The sequence below is a fragment of the Trichosurus vulpecula genome, chromosome 6, assembly GCF_011100635.1.
Source record: "Trichosurus vulpecula isolate mTriVul1 chromosome 6, mTriVul1.pri, whole genome shotgun sequence".
Lineage (NCBI taxonomy): Eukaryota > Metazoa > Chordata > Mammalia > Diprotodontia > Phalangeridae > Trichosurus > Trichosurus vulpecula.
The window spans coordinates 278,008,709-278,031,089 of record NC_050578.1 but is presented as its reverse complement, the minus strand read 5'-3'; the positions used below and the strand labels follow the sequence as shown (position 1 = coordinate 278,031,089).

Genomic DNA, 22,381 nt, shown 5'->3' with positions numbered 1-22,381 from the left:
CGCTCTCATACTTGGTATGTCACTCATGGTTGGACTGGACAGAGTCTAGGGTCTCTTCCAATTCCAAATCTATGGTTTCCCCAAGAAATCTTCTAGCTCCTGAGATGCAAAAAATAAATCACATCGAAGAATGAGATTCAATTCAAACAATCCTCGTGGAATGCCGGCTTTGGGGTGGCCCGGTGACAGGGTAAGGGGCGGAACCCAGAGCTCCTGTCACCACCCTGGAGGCACCTCAAAGCAGCCTTGGTCCAACCATCTCATCTTCGAGATGAGGAAACTGAGGCCCAGGTCACAAGGTAGTCAGGGCAGAGCCAGGATCTGAACCCAGGTCCTGTTACCCCAAGTTCAGTGCTCATCAGCAGCCACTGAAATGAAGAAAGACTTGGTCCCTGAGCTCAGTCTGCACGTACTCTCAGGCCGTTCTGCCTCTATGGACAACATCTCATCCCCAGCCATCCGCACCAGGGAAGGTATGCAGATGGAGGCACAGACCCCCACAACCTGGGTGACCTTGGGTAATCCCTCCCTCCCCAGGACCCCAGTTCCCGTTCCACAGCTTTTGAAGCTTATAACGACCCACGAGGGAACCGTCTCTTTTGGTCCAGTCCTGTGTGTTCATGGAGACAGGGAACTCCCATGGGGGAGAATTCCATCTACCAGTGAAGATTAGCCAGTCATTTCTAACTGATAGCTTTAGAAAGTTATCCAGGGTGCTGAGAGGGGAAGGGTCTCACAGGAAGGCAGGCAGGAACAAGGTGGACGTCCAGGAGACAATGAACTCTGAACCTCCAGACCATTTACAAATAGCTGAAGATCCGTTGCACCTCTAATGGAGGGAACGCTCAGGCCTCAATCTAATTAACAAGTGTTGGTGCCGGGCCCACTCTGGCCAGAGCCCTGTGCCAAGGCTGGCGATTTCTGCACCTGCTACGGTGGGGGCACTTAAGATGGAAACCAAACCAAAAAGAGGGGGAGCAGGGCAGGGGGCAGGCCCTCCCCTCAGGGAGCCCAGAGAGGCTCGCCTGAAAGCCATAACACAAGCAGCCGCCCTCGGAGTAGGGAGGCTGAAAGCCCGGGTGGGATGACTGACGTCCCAGACTCTCTCCCTGGGACTCCTCGGGCGGGGCCCCAGGAGGGGAGCCTGGAGATCTTGGCCGGAAAAGAGCCTGCCTGAGGACGGGTTTGGGGGTGGGAGTGCCTTAGGAGACGGAAGCTTCTTCCCACATTTGAGCAGGGCACCGGCTGGCTTGCGGGCAGTAATCTGTGTAGAAGCAATGAACTTTCCTTCCCCAGCAGCTTAAACAAACAAGCCGCACAAACCACTAAAGCCCAAAGGAAAGCTTTCCCTCCCCGGGGCCTCCACCTGGATCTCAGCTCTCCCCCTCCCCTTCTCACCTGAGTCCAAGCCAAGCCCTCCAGCAGTGATTTCGCTGCCAGCCTCAGCTGGGCAGGCCACTGTCTAAGGTCGACGCTCAGTCCCCACCCTCCCGTGGGCTGTCCAGGCCTTTCCACTCACAGAACCGTGGACTCAACAAGCTAATGTCGCTACAGGTCCTACTCTGTACGGGGCCCTTGACAAACCTGATCTCATCTGATCCTCACTGCAGCCTTGGCAGGCAGGCTCTCTTATCATCCCCATTTTCCAGGTGAGGAAGCTGAGGCAGAGAGATGTTGAGTCACTTGCTTGGGGACACACAGCTAGGACGTCTTCCTGACTCCAGGTCCAGGTTCCTTCCCCTGCCTTTCTGCTCTCCTGGAAGGACTGACCAACACCCTCCAGAAAGTCCACAGCTGAAAACATCAACTCTCTGCACCTGTTGTTCCAAATCTGACGCCCTTTGGGGCAGAAATGTGAGTGGGGGGTGGGGTGGAGATGAGGGCTGAGTTAAAACCCCTGGTCCCTATAGCATCTGTAATCCAAGAGTCCTGAGAAATAAAACTGCCCTGTCTGCCTCCTCTCCCTTCACACCACACAGGATAGAAGCTCCTCTCCAGGACCCCCAGGGCATCTGACAATAGAACGACCAGAAAGAAGGGGCAGACCCCAGCTCAGAACCTTGCAAGGCTCAAGCCCGCGGGACCCCTCGGCTGCCCAGCCTGGCTCCCCACCCCACTGGGACCATCTTTCCATCGCAGGCCTGCAGACATTTGACAAACAGCTTGTGGCAGAGAGGTCAGAGGGCACAGCCCAGAAAGGGAAGACCCGGCTCCCAAACTCCCACTCTAGTCCCTGGGCCAGCCAGGAGCTGCCCCTGCCTGGGACAATGTCTCCATTCATGTTCCCCCAACCCCCACTCAACCAAACCAATCACCTTCTCTGTGGCTTTCAGACCCACTCATCTCCCCCACTTCCCCAGCGAGCTGGAGCGGCAGCCAAGAGGGCTGGAAGCCCCAGGGTCAGAAGGGTCACTTCCCCTGCCTCTCCATCCTCCCCTAAAGTGCTCAGGTTTGCCCGTGGCCACCCTAGGTGTCTCCCCAAATGCTCACTACCAGGGGGCTCCGTGCTATTTATAATGGTTGGGATTTCCACCTCCCCTTCTACCCCCAAACTGGGCTCAATCTGTGAGTTATTAGTACGGGAAGCTAGAAAACCCCTGTCCCAACAGAGATGAGCACTGTTAGGTAACCTACCTGAGGCACTGAGCAGAAGGTGACCTGGACAAGGTCACACAGCCAGCATGTGGAACCCACAGCTTCCAGACTCTGAGGACCCCTCGCTAACCACTATACCACTCTCCCCACTCCCCAATTCACTTAGCATCAGAATCACCTCCCCATATCCTCATCCCTTGTAACAAAAAGCAGAGCAAAACCGGGTCAACCATGTGGCCTCATCCAATGGCATATACAACACGTCGGGCCCCTAGCCTACCACCTCTCTGCCAGAAGGGGGAGGGCAGATTTCTTCCTCTTTTCTCTTGGATAACGGGTTGTTCATTTGGCGGCATCACAGTGTTGTTTTCATCGACCAGTTCTGGAATTCTGGATCCTCTGATTAATCAATCCCACCACCATCTGGGGTTCATTATGGTGGTGGTTGTTTTTGTTGTTTTAATGGAAGCCGAGCCTTATCTCAGGGTTGGCCTGCTGATGGGGGGAGTGATAAACCCCCGGTGAGTCACACGGATGCCCCAAACCTCAGGAGTTAGGAGGGGCCGCAAAAGTCACAGGACCCGAGAGCAGGACTGGAGTTGGAGGAGCCACCCTTCACTTGATAAATGAGGCCCAGAGAGGGAAGTGTGTGGCCCAGGGTCACACAGGGAGAAAGTGGAGAAGGTGGGAGGTGAGCCCAGGTCTCACTGCTCCAAATCCCACCCTCTTTGCACTGTAATGAGGTCACCCGGCCCCCCACCGGGACCTGCTCAGGAATTCTCCCCTACAATAGTGAGCCCCCATTTGTAGGCTACAGGCTGGACTTTGGAGTCACAGGACCTGGGTTCAAATCCTGCTCTGTGACTTTCTACTATCTGTACGAACCTCGCTGGGCTCTTCTGCTTGGCCCCATCAGGAAGGAAGCTCTCTGCAGGCAGGCATTCTTCTTCTTTTTATTTCTTTTTGTTTGTTTGTATTCCTGGTGTTTAACACAGTGCCTGGTACATAGGAGGCACCTAATATGTGCTCACTCCAGCTCGCTTTCTCTCTGTCTCTGTCTCTCTCCCTGTCTCTCTCTGTCTTTCTCTGTCTCTCTCTCTCTCTGTCTCTCTCTCTCTCCCTCTATCCATCTGTCCATCAGTCTCCACAGAGATAACACCACTGGACATTTGCGCAGGTTTCACGGTTTGCTGTGCACTTCACATGCAACATCTCACTTGATCCTCAGGAGGTACATAGGAGGCACCTAATAAGTGCTCACTCCAGCTCTCTCTCTCTCTCTCTCTCTCTCTCTCTCTCTCTCTGTCCACCTGTCTGTATGTCCATCTGGCCATCCGTCCACCTGTCCATCCATCCATCGGTCTCCACAGAGATAACACCACTGGACATCCACGCAGGTTTTGGGGTTCACTGTGCACTTTATGTGCAATATCTCACTTGATCGTCACAACAGCCCTGGAAGGTACACACTATTATCATCTACATTTTACAGATGAGGAAACTGAGGCACAGAGTGTTGAAGTGACTCACCCAGGGTCACACAGCCAATAGGAGCAGAGGTAGGACTACACCCGAAGCCTTTCCTCGCACAAGAATCTATCTGGCTCAGTAGAAAGGGCGCTGACCTGGGAGTCCCGGGCCTTAAATCAAAGTTCAGTTTTCTCACTCCCCACAAGACTTTGGGTAAGTCATTTCTCTCTGGGTCTCAGACGAGGTCGGGCTACGTGACCTCTGAGGCGCCTTCCAGCTTCGGGGGCTTGGATCCTATCCTTTCTGATGGTTCTCTTCTTTCACTTTCTAAAGACCGCCTTCCTCCTTGGAGGCCGAGGGTCAGCAACCTGAAGGCGGGCCCCCCATCTTTAGAGAATCCTCCACAAGCCTTAGTGAACGAACAGCACATGACGTGCAGGGCTTCTGGGAGAATCGTTGCCAGAATCCGACGAAGCCCTGGCCTATTTGTCTTCTCCACCTTCTAAAGCCTGCCAGGAGGATTCTTCCTGTGACCTCACCTAGCCTGGGCTTGACTCCAGCTCCTGAGGGAGAGCCAGGGCCGGAGCCTGAGCCAGAACTCCTCCTGCCACCTGGGTATGGAGGTGAGCGGCATTTGGCGGGAAGCAGAGCGTCAGAATCTGTCTTCACAGGCGGCTTCCCAGCACTGTCAGTGGAGGGCAAGGTTCCATCTTGGACCCTAGCGCCCTGGTGGAAGAGCAGCTGGGGGGCGCCACAGTGTACAGAGCACCAGGCCTGTAGTCAGGAAGACCTAGGTTCAAATCCAGCCTCAGACACTACTAGCTGTGTGACCTTGGGCAAGTCGCTTCACCCTGCTGGCCTCAGTTTCCTCATCTGTAAAATGAGCTGTAGACCCCTCCAGTATCTTTGCCAAGAGAACCCCAATGGGGTCACAGAGTGAGACACGACAAACGAGAACTAAACAACAGCACCACCCTGATGGAAGTTACACGGTCAGGTGAGATGAGAGAAAGCTGAGATGGGGAGCAGGGGCATAGGCAGAGCAGGGCACATCCCAAAGGCTGGCCCTTTGGGTGGGGGATCGAATTTGGAATCAGGAGGGCCTGGGTTCAAATCTCACATTGGACATGATAAGCGGTGTGACCTTGGGGAAGTCACTTGTTCTCTGGATCTCAGTTTCCCCCTCTAGGAAATGGTGGCAATAGCCGAAGCAGCCCCTACTTCGCAGGGTACTTGTGAGGCTCGTCATCTTAAGAGGGCTCTCTGGACACCAGCCCTCATGAGGATTCTCACCCCCTCCCAAGGCCCTTCTTTTTCAGAACATTCTAAGAAGGCCTTTTCCTCTGGAGGTGGCTGGAACACGCCTTTGTGCGCTCCTCTCCAGAGCCCGCCAGATTTTCATCAGGACTGCCCTGCCCGGAATGGACTGTGTTGTTTAGTCTCTGAGCTATTAAAAATTCACGCTTCCCAGCTGAAAATAGCAGCTGCATTGGCTCTGCCAAGTTAACGCCAATCACAGCTGTGAGCGGCAGCCCGGCCGGCCCTCTACACAACAAGGTCCTCCTTTCTTTTCCCTTTGCCCTACTTAACATGATAAGGGACAAGACAGCTCTAATATGGAAACAAATGCTCTGATTTATTCACCCGGCTGAAACCCATGGGGCCTGGGGCACCGCTACCTCGGCTAAGCCACTCCAAAAAGGGCTTTGAAACTCCCATCCCAGTTGTCAGTCAGCTGTGAATGAGAAGGAAACAGGGGAACTGCTGTCTGGCCCCGGCACCCCCTCCCCACTCTGGCAGCCACATTCCCCGACTTCTGGCCGCTCTCTGTCCCTGTGGAACATCTGTTGGAAGAGGTGGGGTAGGCTCTTCGGGAAGTCCCCGAGCCTCAGCTTTGCTGCAGGTGAGCCGCCCTTCCTGGCCATGGGATGGGATGGCATGCCACCTCTGGAATACCTCTCCAAGTCAAGGCCAGAGAACCAAAGGACAATCTGCAACCCCAGGAGGAGTTAACAACATAAGATTCGGGAAGCCTCATGGAGCCCTAGGGGCCTGAGTGGGTGGGGAGCGAGGGCCAGAGAGTACTGGTTATTGAATTCATTACAGAAACATCCCTAGAACAGGGAGAACTGAAACGATATTTAATAAGGTGGCCCAGCGTCACTGCCAGCTCCAGCAAGACCAGAGCCCCAGGGAGCAAGGCTTCCTTATGACAGTGGTCTTCCTTCCTGTGGAATAATGATGCTGACATTAAAGCCCTCACCCCCGTCGATTGTAGACTCTTCCCCCTAATTGGAAAACTGTGGGAAAAACTAAGCCAAGATGTGCCAATAGATGCTCGGGGCCCTCTGACAAGGAAAACAGGCAGAAAAGGAGGAAGGAGAAGGCCAGCCTGGTTCTGAAATTCTGTACCAAGTGTTGTGGGCCCTGAGGCCAAAGGCTGGTACAAGAGAAATTTGTGGTCTTTGTTTTCCAGTTCAGAAAGAGCCCAAGTCTGGCTTTCAGTGCCATGGGAAAATGCCTATATAGCATAGCTAGAATCTATAAAAAGAATAGTACAGCTATCTCTTGTTCCAAGTAAACTCAATATGCCACAGTCAGAATTTGCCACTTGGATAAAGTGGGAAATTTATTTCCTTTTATATAACCTAAAAGCTAGAGCTCAAAGAATTTTTTTTTTAAATCTAGAGCATGGGATGAATTAGATGGGGGCACCTACTGGTAAAGAGTGGCATTGCAACCCAGCTCTATTGGAAGTCACAAACCAAGGAGGGAACAAGGAAAACTCCGGGAAGTTACCAGTGTGGCGACCCCAGGAATAATAGAAATTCTAATAGCTTTTGGAGGAGACAGAAGCAAATATAAAGGGAGAAGATGGCCAAGAGCTGGGGAGTTCAGCAAAAGGGGGAACCAAAGCCCTGGGAAATATGGTACTGCTGGGCGAGTACCATGGCCGTGTCACCTTGGGTTGAGGCTGGCCACCACTGCTACTGTCCCTTTGCCAACTCTTCCCACAGAAGGGATTGCATGCGTTGTACCCAGATTTTGAGCCTTCAAATAGAGCTCATTTTTTAAAAACCCAGCATTTATGGCTGCCTCTGCATATACAGCACGGGTGTCTCAAGATAATTGCGCCAAGAGTAATTACAAAACTGAAAGCTTAATGCTCCAGCACAAGTCTATAAAGATAAAATGTTGTCAGGCTGGACAACTCACACGTGGATATGAACAGACAATCCACAACCACACCTTGGTTTCTTCCAGTCACCCGACACAGCCCCTCTCCACTGCCCAGAAATACTATATGCAAGAAATGAAGGCTAATTGTTTTTATTAAATGAAGGACAATATACACAGGAAGCTAACTCTGCTACCCAAAAGGGCAACTGACTCTAAATTCAGGTAGAAGTGATTTTAGAATTCCCTCCCCTCTGCTGCCTTGATTAAAGTGGATGATTAAGCATAACTTGGGATATAGACTAGGAAAAAACCCTGGCCTGAGCCTCAAGGAGCCCCAGGCTTGGATCCCAATCCTGCCAATAGCTGGCTGTGCCACTTTAGACCAATACCTTCCCCTCTTGAAGTCTCTATTTCTTACTCTGTAAAACAAGGGAGTCAGAAAAGATTTCACTCAACTGGAACAGTTTCTCTACTCCAAAATGGTGGTGGTATCAACAGTCCTACACACCTCCCTCATTCTCCACAAGCTCCTCCATTGTTTATACTCATCCTCACTTTTCTCACCAAGTATCTATGTATCAGACACCTTGGTCACAGAACTGAGAAGGGCTCACAGAGAAGTAGGAGTCCAAAGCCTGAGATATTAGTGTCTGCCCAACACAGTGCTTTGCACATAGTAGGTAATTAATAAATGTTTACTGGGTTGGTTTAAGACTTAAAGAGAGAAGAATTTGGCTCAAAGGCGCTAGGAAATAGTCAAGAATCAAATTCTGGTGAGAGAGCTACCAATGAGAAAGTGGAGGGTGCTGAAAGCAAACAATGTGGCTGCACAGGGAGCTCACTGACAACTCAGATTTTAAATGTACTTATACATAAAAGGGACAAAAGGGGGAGGCAGGAAACAGAATAACTACAAAAGAGTGACATGGTCTAGTAAAAATAGTGTCAGGAAGACTAGCAACTAATGCTAAAAAAAACAAAACTCCAAAACATCGGTTATTTATTTTTTAACTTACATCATAGGCAAGAGAAAGAAAAGAACCTGGTAGTCAACTAGCATTATTAAGCATCTCTGTGTTTCAGGCATGGTGTTAGGCACTGGGGATAGAAAGAAAGGCAAAAGACAGTCCCTGCCTTCAAGGAGCTCCCAGTCTAATGGGGGAGACAACATGCAAAAAAACCATATACAAACAAGATATAAATAGGGTAAATTGACAGAGAGAAGGCACACAAATTGCTAGATGATAGGACAGCTTTTTGATGTAGAAGAAAATACGGTAATGACAGGTAGAAAGCAAAACTGCCCAATTCCTTCTTGTTGGTTTTCTCTACCAATAAAAAAGACAGATTAAGGACAGGACAATGAAAGTCAAGGAAGATGAGGAGAGACAAGAGAGAGCCTAAATGCCTCCAGTAAGTTTAAGGGACCCAGCCCAGACAAGTGAGGAAATGAAAGAATTCAAAGAGGAGCAGCCACACGATGAGCTCTGAGTAAGCAAGGAGAACGGGAGACATGCCCAGAGACTATGCCAGGCAACATTGTCTGGGGACGCTTCATAAAAAAGGACAGGGAGCTAGAGGCTGATCCCTGGTCAAACTCTAAAAGAGGCTACTAAAGGAGGTTGGTGAGCACTGCTCCTCCTCTTCAAGGTGACCAAAGATTTTCGGATTTTGTAATCTTCTGACCTTTGGTTGGTCCTCTCTCTGTGGCTTTTATGCTCTATTGACCTGGACTACCAGCAGCGGCAGCAGCAGCAGCACAATCAGCAGCAGCACCACTGCCAGTGCCACCACCACCACCTCTGCCACCACTACCACCACCACCACCACCAACAGCAGCACCACCAGCAGCAGCACCACCACCAGCACCACCAGCAGCAGCACCACCACCAGCACCACCAGCAGCAGCACCACCACCAGCACCACCAGTAGCAGCACCACTGCCAGCACCATCACCACCACCTCTGCCACTACCAACAGCACCACCACAACCAGCAGCAGCACCACTACATCTCATGATACAGCTCTTTCTCCTGGTTTTCCTCTCCTCCCTAGAGGAATACTCATCTGTCATTAACGTTCTCCCCTCATAAATCCTGGGTGTCCCCCGAAGCTTTATCAAGGATGGAAGGAAGGAAAAGGAGGAAGGAAGGAAGGAAAGGAGGGAGGGGGGAGGGGGAAGGAAGGAAAGGAGGAAGGAAGGAAGGAAGGAAGGAAGGAAAGGAGGGAGGAGGGAAGGGGAAGGAAGGAAAGGAGGAAGGAAGAAAGAAAGGAAGGAAATAATTATCCATCGTGCCACCTGACTGCCAGCACCCTCTTCTTTCTACGTACACTCAATCTCAGTGATCTCATCGGCTTCTATGGGTTCAATTAGCATCTAGTTGCAGATGATCCCCAACTTCTATCTCCAGCCCTATCTCTCAGGAGCACCATTCAGCACCTCCAGCTTCCTGTTGCTGCATCTCCATTGGCATGTCCCAGAGGCACCTCAAACGCAACATGTCCAAAATGGAACTCATTCTCTTTGCCCTGAAACATCCCCTTCCTTCATACTTCTCCAATTCTTCTCAAAGTAGCACCATTCTCTCAGACACTCAGCTACACCCTTCTCTCTATCCACATGGCTGTTGCTTTATTTCAGACTATTGTAAGTCTCTTAACTAGGGCCAGGGCCACGTGCCTGCTTTGAGGAGGGTTAGATTGGATCATCTCTGAGGCGACCCCCCCAGGTCCCCACCCCACTGGGGAGGCCCCTGCCTCCTCTGGGATCCCACAATCCATTCTAGGTGTCGTGAGACTCTGGGGAGTACTCTCACCACCTGCTGCCCCTCAGAGACTCCTCAGTGACCCAGCTCTGTCTAGGAAGGGGTCAGAACACCTGAAAGTACCAGGATGTGAATGTGGCCAACTTTAGGTCCTGGCTACAGGGCCTTAATTGAGAGACGTCTTTCTGCTCTTAAAGTCTCCTGGACTGGCTTGCCAGCCTTATCCCTCCCCATGGCTCGGCGTCCCTTTTGGGCTTCTGACCAATGGCAAAGGATTCCCTCTTGCTGCCCACTGGCAAGAGAAACAAAGACCTCTACAGTAGAAAAGATCTTCGGGGACCATGCCTCTAGAGCTAGCCAGGACCTGTGAGGTCGACGGGATCAGGGGCATCAAGAGGTTAAGTGACTCATGAAGGGGCACACAGCGAGTAAGTGACTGAGGCCAGTTTGGAACCTGGTTCTTCCAAACTCCAGGCACAGCACTCTACACACGGTCCCCCCAATACAGCCCCCTCATTTCTACAGCTGGGGAGACAAGATAGCGGAAGGGGGCAGCCCAAAGTGTCACCATGTGTCATACACAGCAGGCATCTAATAAATGATTGTTTGAATTTATATTAAGTAGCAGGCAAATGGTTCAGACAAAGGCATCCTAGGACTCAGGCCACTGCACTAACCACCAGGCAGCATTGCCTCAATATTCTCCCCACCCACCTGGACCATCTGTGACAAGTTTGTGGGACCATCTAACATGCAGCTCTCCTGGGCCCACCACTCTCCTCCCTGGCTTTATTCAGCAAGGATGCCTTATCTCTCCCCAGTCCAGCTAACACCCAGCTCTCCTGGGCCCACCATGCTCCTCCCTGGCTTTATTCAGCAAGCATGCCTTATCTCTCCCCAGTTCTGCTGATCTTCTCTAGGCTGGCTAGGCCAGGGGTGGGGAACCTGCTAGGCTTCTCCCCAGGGATTTATTTCTCCCTTATTTTGGGACCTGCTCTGTGTCCACTACAGCATGGGCCTCCTTGTACCTCTTTGTATTTCTACTGTACTTAAGAAGCTTCCCGGGTTTCCGCCTCTCTGGGCTGGCCACTGGCATGACTGTTAAAATCCTGGAAAGGAATCAAGAGAGCGGAGAGCTGCCTCGGAATCTCTCCTGTCCAAGTTGGACACTGAGCTCTCCTATTTGGAGGTTTCTTTTGGTCTCACTATTAAATGCATTTCTTTTTCTAAAGTTAATTCTTTCCTTGGGCACTTTCCACTATTCCAGGTTTAGCCAAAGTGGGGGGTGGGGAGGGAAGGAAGATGTTCTCAGCCCCTCTGGTCCTAACAAGTTAATTAATGAGACAGTGGGAGAAATGCTTGGGATGAATATACACAGTCAAGGGAAGGAAGCCAAGCTTGGGAAAATGTTTTTTAGAAAACTGGACCAAAGGGCCACATTCTTATGTAAAACTAGCGGCCTTCTTCCATCCCTTTTGTTTCTCCCAAGGGCTTTTTCTCCTTTTGACAGAAAGCCCTAGACAGAGCGTCTGGGCTGACAACGGAAAGGTACAGGCTTGGTGTAAAGAAAACACCAATCCAATTTATTTTCAGGCTGCCTTCCGACACTGCGCTGAATACCCTTGGCCACCGATTCCCACCGCTCGCCTCAGAAACGCCAGGCCCATTGGAAATGACAACAAAAAGGGGCTGTCTTTGGGGCCCTTAGCATTCTGGGACAAGAGTTATTTGTGGAAATGTCTTTCTCAGCTGTAAGGGGAAAGACAGTTCTTCCACGCCAAAGGGGAAATGCTTCCCCCAAAGGCAGACAAGCTTCGAAAGCTAGACACATCCCTAACTGGGATGAGTGGAAGCTTTGGAGGAGGGGGAGACTGGACATTCACACAGAACACTCCAGGGCCCACCTAGGTCCCCCAAGGCAAGTGGGGCTGGCTCGAGAGAGCTGAATGCAAAGGGGAACAGTTGGGGCTGGTGGGGATGATGAGGAAGGATCAAAAGAAAAACATTTGATACATGCTGTCTGATTGTTCCTTTCACAATGATCATGTTAGGTGGGTTTTACCATCTCCACCAGATCAGAGCCAACAATCTCATCTGCTCCCATGGGATTTAATGACCAACCACATGACTCTGCAGTCTAGCTGTGAAACCCAGGCCTCTCTGCTGAGCACTGGTCCCACACCTACTTAAGGGAGATCTCAAGATGGATGTCCCACAAGCGTCTTAAATTCAATCCTGTCAAAACTGTAAGAAATGGGAGGAGGAGTTTTGTTTCCACAGAACTAAAGGTGTGCTTCCCCGCCCTCCCCCACCCCAGCTTTAGTAGAGACCAGGCCTCAAGGTCGGTCAGGTGAGAGGTCAGAGGCTTGTACGAAGCATGCGCATACTTTTTGAGAAGGCAGTCAGGAGAATTAGAGAGGCCAAACCCATTTGAACCAGTTCAAGCTTATCTAGGGTCTGGTCTTGGTCAAGAATCCAGGCCTACTGATTTGCATAATTTGCATATGTTAAAGAGGAAAAGTAGGGGAAGTAAAAGAACATAGCTTAATCCTAAACTAAGATAAGGAAAATCTAATTAACTTCACTTTTGCTTCTGTATCCTTATTATCCTATTTATATAAACTGTATAACCTAGGAAAACTATGTAAAAAACAAAGATTGTAAACTAACCATGACTCTAGCAGGAGTGGAGGGAATGGTTACCCCTGCTCCTGCAGTTGTATCAGTGTGAGTGTTCCCGTGAGCACTACACCTGCTCTCTCAAGGAGTGTGATAAAATGCTTTCCTCTGCCCACTCTGGCCCTGAGCTCTTTAGGTGAGAATGGGCAAATCACATGGATTTTCCTAAGGTTAAGTGAAGGGAAGCAATAGGCAGTGGAAGCTTGCTGGCCTTACTCCTGGATCTTGTCTTGGGGTGTCCTGTGATCCCCACTGTGGTGTTAAGAGGGCTACCACTCCGGATTCCCTTGGGGAACTCTGTGGTCTGCACAGCCTTCTTAAGGGGACATCATTTGGGACTTCCGGCCCTGTCTCGGGAGCCTTGTGATCTTACCACCATCCTAAGGGGCCATCACTTGGGTCCTCCTTAGGGTTTGACCCCTAGGAGGCCCTGTGATCCCCACAGATTAAGGGATGCCTACCACTTGGTCTTCCTCTGGGAGTCCTGTGGTCTGTACAGCTTCCCTAGGGATTATCACAGGGTTCTTCCTCAGGACTTTGGCCCTGCCTAGGAAGTCCAATGATCCCCAAAGCCACGTGTTCTCGCAATTTTGGGGAGTCCAGTGATCTCCAAAACCACGTTTCTCACAAAAACTGAACTAGTTATCTTTGCCCCTAAACATCTCTTTTGTGCCATGGACGCTTTTGGTTGCGATCTGTCTCAGGAAGCCCACGCTCCTCTTCTCAGAATTGTATTTTTAAATGAAGAAAATGAAACACACAGGACTATAAAGAAAACCAACTATACTGAAATATAATTACCAGAATGTCAAGAAAGACAAGTTCACAGACCCAGGTTAGGAAGCTCTGTCCTAAGCCCGCCCCCTTCCCAAACATCACTGCTTCTGGTAAGGGCACCACCAGCCTCCCACCTGGTCTTCCTCAGGCTTCTCCACTCCCACTCAGCTCTCCAAGTGATTTCTCTAGACTACAGGTCAGACCATGTCACTAACCAATCCAGTGGCTCCCAAATGCCTCTAGGATCACAAAATTGTAGATTGCTCGGAACAGGGGAGATGTTAGAGACGATCCAGTCCAGGAAACTGAGGCCAGAGAGATTTCGGGAAATACCAGACATCACCCCATGTGTGTTGGTGCGAGGCAGGGCCCTTCCCAGGCCAGGGTCCCTTTGGTTTGGAAGCACTCAGGTTGAGGCCGTTTGCACCTTTGAATGTCATTAACCAATCAGACAATAGATAGAAATGCTTTACAACCTAGCACAAAGGGCTGGACAGAGCCCCCAGGAGATAGCAGCTCTTCTGCTCCATGTGCTGTCATCTGTCGGCTGATGACAACCTGGAGCGAAGCCCATCAACCAGTCATCTGTATTCCAGTGCCGTGGGAGAGTTCACCCCATGGAGCCCAGGCCCAGACCCACCACCACGGGTCCACCATCTTCCTACCATGCCAAGATTCATCCCCCCACATCCTCACCTTCCACCTCCAGTTCTGAGAACAGTAATCCTATCAATCCTAGAAGGTAAGGGCCCATTCATTACCCTGTGACTCTACTTTACCTTCTCAGTGATTTCCCAGACCGAAACTGCCTTCCGTGGTCACCCCTCCCTCAATGTGTTATCTTCCCCTATTAGAATGTAAGCTTCTGGAGGGCAGAACCTCTCTGGCTTTTAGTTATTTGAGTGCCCAGCACCTGGCACATAATAAGCCCGTGATAGACTTTTTCATTCATTCTTTCATTCAACAGCCCAGGGCCAAAGATAAATCTCTAGACAAGCCATTAGAGACTTCCCTCCAAGTTGACACCAACCAATTAACAGTTTTCTTTTGTGTCCAGTCATTCAATCAATCCCAGCTCTATCCAGCCTCCCCACCATTAGCCCACAACTCCCCATCTATTGTATAAGGACAGTAGGAAAGACTTCATCAAATCCTTTGCTGAAACTCAGAGAAACTATGTCTACCACATTCCTCTGCTTGGTTACGTCAAGGTATGGTGTCTAGAGAGCAATTGTGGTGGGCCTTGCCCAACTTCTTTGAGGAAACCACACTGGCTGGTTCTTAGCCAGCTTCTTTTCTAAATACAGTTTGATTACTTAGATATCATATCTAAAATATTAAAAGACAATTATTTTCTTTTGTTTTACCTGCAATCCCAATACAGCTCCCCCTCCCAGAGAGCCATCCCTTATGCCAAAGTTTAAATAAAAAAGGAAAAAATATTTCAGAAAAATTAACCAACATTTCAAAAAAGTCTGACATTACAGACAATGTTCCTCACCCAAAGCCCTAAAATTTGTCCCCAAATCTATTTGTTTTCCTCAAGATCTCAGTTTAGATTTGGAAGGAAACCTGGAGGTCATCAAGTCCAAGTCTCTAATTTTACAGAGGATCAGCCGAAGCTGAGAAAGTGGAAGTCCTGTGCCCAGGCACAAAGCAGGTTACAGGCAGAACCCCAACTCCAAGCTCACTGTTCCCTCTACTACACACTTAGCTAGTCTTTCCATGGACTTGCAATAGTAATTGTCTACTTTGCCTTCCTGGCTCTAAGAAATCTTTTATAATGAACCAGATCATTCCTTTTTTAAGAAAGTATACAGTTTAAGCAGGAATGAAACCCTGCTCCCTGACCTACACTTTAAACTTCACCCTTTCCCTCATTTTGAGGATCAGAACATGTATCTATCCACTTCTGGTACTATGGCTCCTCGACCATCTGTCCTGATTGTTCAAAGATCACTGATAGGGGCTCATTAAGCACATCCACCAGCTCTTCTATAGTTCAACCTCTTCCTTTTACAGGTGGGGAAACCAAGGCTTGAGAGTTTAAATGACTTACCCAAGGCAACAAGCACAGGTTATTAATAGAAAAACCAGGACTCTCCTGACCCTCAAAGTGAGAAATTAGAACTTGCCCCTGTGGGACACAAGCAGTCCGGAGTTGTTCAACACCAAGCAGAGCTGGAGATTCAAAGCACACTGACCATGAAGGATGAAGGATGAACAATAAAGCGACTAAATGGTACCATGGGCATTTTTTAAAAAGCTATTCGAAAGGAATCACCGGCCTTCTTAGCTAGTGACAACAAACTCGATTAAACTAGCCTGTTTCGATGAAATGATTTATTTTTGTTGAAATGGAGGAAAACCATGTCAAGCATCATCCAAAGGAAATGTGACTCCACTATAATGAAGCCCCCTATCACCTCACTGTTTACCTGGTGATAAGCATACTCAAGATGTAGCTTGCAGCTTTTCAAAGTAAATCAATACTTTTTTTGGAAACAAAAAGCCCTGAAATGACAGCAAATGTCACAGACCCTAAATAAAAGCATTAATACAAGAAATCAGCCCCCAATCTAGGCAAGGCCCAGGAGCACCACAAGCCCAGCCAGGAGACCTCCAGAGAGTCTCCCAAGTGTTCTCCCTCCCCATTTCAGTCCAGGGCTGGGGGTAAAGTGGGGGAGAACAGAAACGTTCTCAGTTTTTAGGTGGACACCAGACATGCTCGGTCATCCACAACAACGAGCTGTTTCCCAAGTCACCCACACGATGCTGCTTCTCAGCGAATAACAATCAATATAGTTTCAGAGAGAAGAGGGAACATGGGAAGCCAGGTCTCCTGCCCCCTCCAGGGGAAGAGGCTCACCTGCTTTATCCCCAACCTGTTCGTCTGCAGCTAAGGGGGAAGGGGCAGGTAGGGAGGGCCATTCATTTGTAGGACAGCAGCTTTTTGAGGGTTGCTCAAGAAAGAGTCACACAGCCCAATCCCCCAGAGCCAGACGTGATCTCAAACACAGCCTCTCCAGCTGTGGGGCCCACTCCACATCCTGTTGCTTCATCGCGCGCGCGCGCGCGCACACACACACACACACACACACACACACACACACACACACTGGAGCAATCCCAAGGCTCTCTATGAGGCTTCACTGTTCTCTGCTTTTTTGAAGGCTGGGCCCAGCTGGGCTGAGTTTCTTTCAGCTCAGGCTAGAGTAGGGGACATCCCCAGGAGGGAGGCAGCCACTTGGGGCTGACATTCATGGCAACGAGGCAGCTCAGGGGTGCAGTGGAGACGGGGCAGGGCCTGGCCTCAGACACTTACTAACTGGGTGACCCTGTCTGCCTCAGTTTCTTGATCTGTAAAATGGGGATTGAACAGCACCTATCTCACAGGGTTGTTATGAGGATGAAATGAGTTATACTTGTAAAGCATTATGCAGATCTATAAATGCTAGCTATTATGACTATAATTACTACTATAATCCCAGAAAATGGCCACTAGGGGGTGCCATAGTGGATAGAGCCTAGAGTCAGGAAGCTTCATCCTGTGGCCTCAGACACTTCCTAGCTTGGTGACCCTGGGCAAGTCACTTCACCTTGTTTGCCTCAGTTTCCTTATCTGTCAAATGAGCTGGAGAAGGAAATGGCAAACCCCTCCAGTATCTTTGTCGAGAAGCCCCCGAAGGGGTCACAGGGAGCTGGGCACAACTCAACAACAATTTACGCATCTGACCAAGATTTACAAAGTCCTGTGAGGTGGGCACTGCCAGGATTGTGCCCTCCATTTTACAGAGGCCAGAGAGAGGTTACATGACCTGCCCAGAGGGAGGAAGGCCACAGGTGTGGTTCATTGCCTATGTTGTCAGATTTTTTTCCACATTTCAGTCAGTTTTGTGGAATGTTTTTTCTTTTCTTCCTCTTTTTTTTTTTTTTGCAGGGGGGGAAGGCAGGGCAATTGGGGTTAGGTGACTTGCCCAAGGTCACACAGCTAGTAAGTGTGTCAAGTGTCTGAGGCTGGATTTGAACTCAGGTCCTCCTGACTTCAGCTCTACGCACTGCACCATCTAGCTGCCCCATCTAGCTGCCCTCCCCCCCTTTTTCTTTTTAATGAGATTCTTTGTTACATGGGGTGGCTCACTGGCAGGGAGAGAGGGAGGGGTAAAAGGGAAATTTTTGATAATGCAAGAAAGTGATGTCAATCAAATTTATTCTAGAAATTTGAATTTTAAAAAATGCACACCTCTGACAAACTAGAGTCAGGATTCAAACCCAGATCTCCCATTCTGCTCTAAAGAAAGAAGACTCTTCTTTACAACACAACTAACGTGAAAATATGTTTAATGTGAATGTACATATAGAGCCAGTATCAGATAGCACTCGATCTTGGGAAAGGGGAGAAAATTTAGAACTGAAAAGCTTGTGGAACTAAATGTTGTAAACTAAAAAGAAATAAATTGTTTTTTTAAAGGAAAAGACAAATGAAAGAGTGGGCAGGAAAAGCCAAGATAATGCGGATCACAGATGGGAAGAATCCCTGGGCTCACAGATCCCAGGCTGGAAGGAACAAGGGACTCACCTCATCCAACCAAATCATTTTAGAGATGAGGACAGGGAGGCCCAGAGGTCCAGGTACAGACCCTCCAGGAAGGAAGTCAGAAAGCCGTCTGCCTCCAGATCCAGCCTTCTGGCCTCAGCCCCTGGCTGCCTCCCCCACCTGCCACCTAACCCTATGACCTGAACATGAGAATCTGTGATTCTGAGCCACTTGGGAACTGGAAGCAGGCATGAGCTGCCCTGGTGCCATGAGGCTGCCCGCACACATCCTCAACAACTGTGGTGAGAGCTTTCAGTTAATTATGAGCCACAGAGAAGAGGTATGAGAAGACGCCTCCCTCCACTCCTCTGCAGAGGTGGGAGCCCACAGGCATAGAATTCTGCATACAGATTTTGGGGGGGTGTTGACTGGTTTTGTTGAAACTTTTTCCTTTTCTGTTTTTTCAATTCTTTGTCATAAGGGACAGTCGGCTATCTGGAAAGAGAGATACAGGCCCAAAATAGAGACAATGTGACAATAAAAGATATCAATTGATATCTACTTTTGAAAAGGAAGTTGGTCCTGGATACAAAATTCATCACATAGAAGGTTCTGACAGAGAAAAATGGAAGAAAAAATTTACATCAAAACTTGGACTCGACCGCAGCGGACAAAGACAATGTCACGCAGGGATCGAGAGGGACGTCCTCACGTGGACTAAAGAGGCCTCCACGAGGTGCACAGGGCTCGGCCTTCATGAACAACTGCCCCACAGGAAGCGAGGGAGGCCCGTTCTTACCTGCCTTACAGGTCCTGCCGTTGTCCTCCAGCTGCACCCCCGTGGGGCAGGCACAGGTGTAGAAAGGTTCTCTTGGAGACAGCAGGCACAGGTGGGAGCAGCCACCGTTGTCCTCTTCACAAGGGGTGTGGACTGTGGGAAAGGACGGGCTTGGAAATCTGAGTGGGACATACAGACTCCCCTCCCTCTGTGTCTGACCCGCTCATCACCGTCACCTTACGCAAACCGCCCTCCTCCAGGCTCAGCCTCCTGATCTGTACGACGGGACCACTGACCCATCACTAGCTGCCTCACAGGAAGGGCCTTGGGAGACAAGGAGGCACCACAGGGGAGTCTGTCAGTGACGATTCTCATTCAGTCCAATCCCACACACATTTACTGAGCGCCTATCGCGGTTGACACCGCAGCTGTTCAGTCTTTTTCAGTAGTGTCTGACTTTCCGTGACTCTGTTTGGGGTTTTCTTGGCAAAGATATTGGAGTTATTTGCCGTTTCCTTCTCCAGCTCATTTTACAGATGAGGAAACTGAGGCAAACAGGTTCAGGTGACTTGCCCAGGGTCATACAGCCAGTAAACGTCTGAAGCCAGATTTGAACTCACAAAAATGAGTCTCCTGACTCCAGGCCCAGCTCTCTATCCATTCTACTGCTCCAGCTAACACTGTACTCGATGTCAAGGCTACAAAGACAAAAGCAGAAGGGTCCCTGCCTTCAAAAAGCTTCCATTTGGAGCCAACATTTGTTTCTTGTTGGGGATTCACCAGCTGTTTCTCCTCTTTTTCCCCACCCTGTGCTGTCCTTTATCATCTTTGCTTCCTAAGCTTTCCCTTTTGGGGGTGGGGGTCTTTCCTCAAGCACATCAAATGAAAAAGTCCATTAACGTCAGCCTTGACTAACTCATCTGATGCTTCTTCAAAGTCCCAGGAATCCAAGGAGCAGACCCAGCCTCCCCATTCTAATTTGCCCAGGCACTGTCCTTCCCCTTGAGGTTCTAAGATTCCCTGGCTGCCCCTGGCCCGGGTCTGGGCACTTAGGAGACAGTGACAATGAATGCCTAATGAATGCCAGTGATTCCTCACCTACCAAACCCACTGTCGTCAAGACCTTATCATCGCCCCAAACTGCTTTCTCCAGAGTTACTAATGATGGCTCAGGAGCCAATGCAATGGCCCTTTCCCCATTCTTTTTGGCCTCCGTGTAGCCTTGGGCACTGGTGATCTCTCTCTCCTCCTCGACATTCTCTACTCTCTGGGTTTTCAGGATTCTCTCTCTCTCTCTCTCCCTCTCCCTCTCTCTCCCTTTCCTTCTCTCTCTCTCCCTCTCCCTTTCTCTCCCTTTCCTTCTCTCCCTCTCCCTCTCCCTCTCCCTCTCCCTCCCCCTCCCCCTCCCCCTTCCCCTCCCCCTCCCCCTCTCCCTCTCTCTCTCTCTCTCTCTCTCTCTCTCTCTCTCTCTCTCTCTCCCCCTCTCCCTCTCCCTGTCCCCGCCCTCAGTGCTCCTCCCCCCTCTCTGACTATGCTTTCTCTGTCTCCTTTGCTGGATCCTCCTCCAGATCACAACCTCTAACTATACATGACCCTCAAGACTCTATCCTGGCTTTTCTGCTCTTCTCCCTCTAGACTGCTTTATTTGGGGATCTCATCAGCTCCCTTGGATTTAATTACCACCTCTACCCCAATGATCCTCAAGTCCCTAAAACCGTGAGTGTCACCACAAAAGCATCTCTGTGTCCCATCCTGATGTGAGTTACAATGACACACAAGCCTCAGGATTGGGTCCTGGGAGGAAGGGCCTTTCATGCCTCCTGCAGAAAGCCTGGGGAGGGGCCTGCCCCCAGCCCTGCAAAGATGACCACCCTCCATACTGCCACACTGTGGCCAGTGGGTATGGGAACACTCAGACCCCAGCCTGGCCTATGGAAACAAAGAAAAGGAAAGAATCGTCTACTTACAATAGGGTTGCCTGTCTTGGCTTAATACTTGGATATCCATGGGAGAGTAAAGGGCGCCGAGGATTTCTCGCCTCTTTTCACCAGTTCTCTTATTGCAGGCGTGAATGGAACGTGTCTGCCAGTCTGTCCAGTAGAGAGTGTCCCCCGAGAGGGTCAGGGCAAAGGGATGGGTCAAGCTGCCCTCCACCACTTTTTGCCTGGTTTGTCAAATACAAGAAATGAAGACCATCAACGCTGACTGCCCCTTTTATAGACAGGCCACATTCAGCTCTCTCTGAACTTGAATGTGGCCACACTCACTATCCAGCTACTTTTGTGTCACACTGAAGGGCTGACAACAAACTGAGGACAAGCAACGGCACCCAGGGAGACCAGCAAGGCCAGCAAAGGGTAAGGGGAGGTCACCAGGGAGACTCTGAGCCATCGCCCTGAGGCCACAGGCATTTCAACCCAAGCTCTCCCTGCAAAGGACCAGCTGCAATGACTGCTGGAAGTTCTCTGACACATGCCTGCCATGTAGCCCTGGGCAAGTCACTCAGTTTCCTCACTGGTAAAGCTTTACAGCATCTGCAGAACTTAGACAACTGGTCACATTAAGATATTGGCACAACCAAGAACATGGGAGAAAAACTTTTATTTCATCCAACACATCAGAGAATCTCCAGACTGGGCGGGACGTCAGAGACACTGAGCCCAGCACAAACCTGAAGAGGAATCCCCTCTCTGACACTCCCAACCAGTGGCCACCAAGCTCCTGCTGGAAGACTTCCAGTGGAGGAGAACCTCCAGCTTCCCAAGGCAGTCCACTACACTTGTGAGAGCCTAGTTTTAGCCTCTAGAGCCAAGAAGAACAAGGCCCACAGCCCTTCGAGAACTTGAAGACAGTGATTCCGGGATCACAGATCCAGAGCCCAGAGAGACCCTGGAGATCACCCAGTTCAACTTCCTCCCCTTACAAGTGGGGAAGCTGAGTCCCAGAGAGGTTAACTACATGCCTTGCTTAGGGCCACACAGACAGTCAGAGACAGGTGTTCCTGACTCCAAAACCAGCTCTTGGGCCATCACTCCATGTGCTGCCTTTTACACTTGCTAAATAACTGGAAGGAGACCCCTGAGCAAAGAGAAACGTACCTGAAGGAGCCATCCAAGTTGGCTCGGTGGATGAAACTCAGCTTTGCATCTGCCCAGTAAAGCTTCTGCTCCTCAAGGTCAATCGTGAGGCCATTGGGCCAGTAAATGTCCGAATCAACGATGATTTTCCTCGTGCTACTGTCCATCCCTGCACGTTCTATCCGAGGGGTTTCACCCCAGTCTGTCCAATACATGTACCTGGAGAGAAGATGAAAACATGGTCAATATGAAGCCACCAGGGATTCTCAATGTTGTGACAAGAGGAGAAATGGTTTAGAGTCTTGGAGACTTAATTTTAAGGATTAGAGGATTTGGAGCCCAAGGGAACCTTGGACAGCATCTCACCCACTTTTTAAAAAATTAGAGCCAACACTGAAACACTTGAGAAATGCCTGTAATATTCCTATGGGAGAGCAGTGTGACACACTGGATAGAGCGCCCACCCTGGAGTCAGGATGTCTTAGGATCTTGGATCAAGAGTTAAGAGGCCCGCTGTCCCACC

The 22,381-nt window shown here is 50.0% G+C and overlaps 1 protein-coding gene across 1 annotated transcript in view; it reads right to left on the bottom strand.

Annotated features, from left to right (window-relative positions):
* Positions 1 to 22,381, bottom strand: part of LRP5 (LDL receptor related protein 5) — a 145,260-nt gene that overhangs the window by 59,123 nt on the left and 63,756 nt on the right. Inside the window, exons 3-5 of the mRNA XM_036763316.1 lie at positions 21,880 to 22,077; positions 20,749 to 20,945; positions 18,803 to 18,934 (exon numbers count right to left, since the gene is read on the bottom strand). Of these exons, the coding sequence (XP_036619211.1) occupies positions 18,803 to 18,934; positions 20,749 to 20,945; positions 21,880 to 22,077 (527 nt within the window). The remainder of the gene's footprint in view (positions 1 to 18,802; positions 18,935 to 20,748; positions 20,946 to 21,879; positions 22,078 to 22,381) is intronic.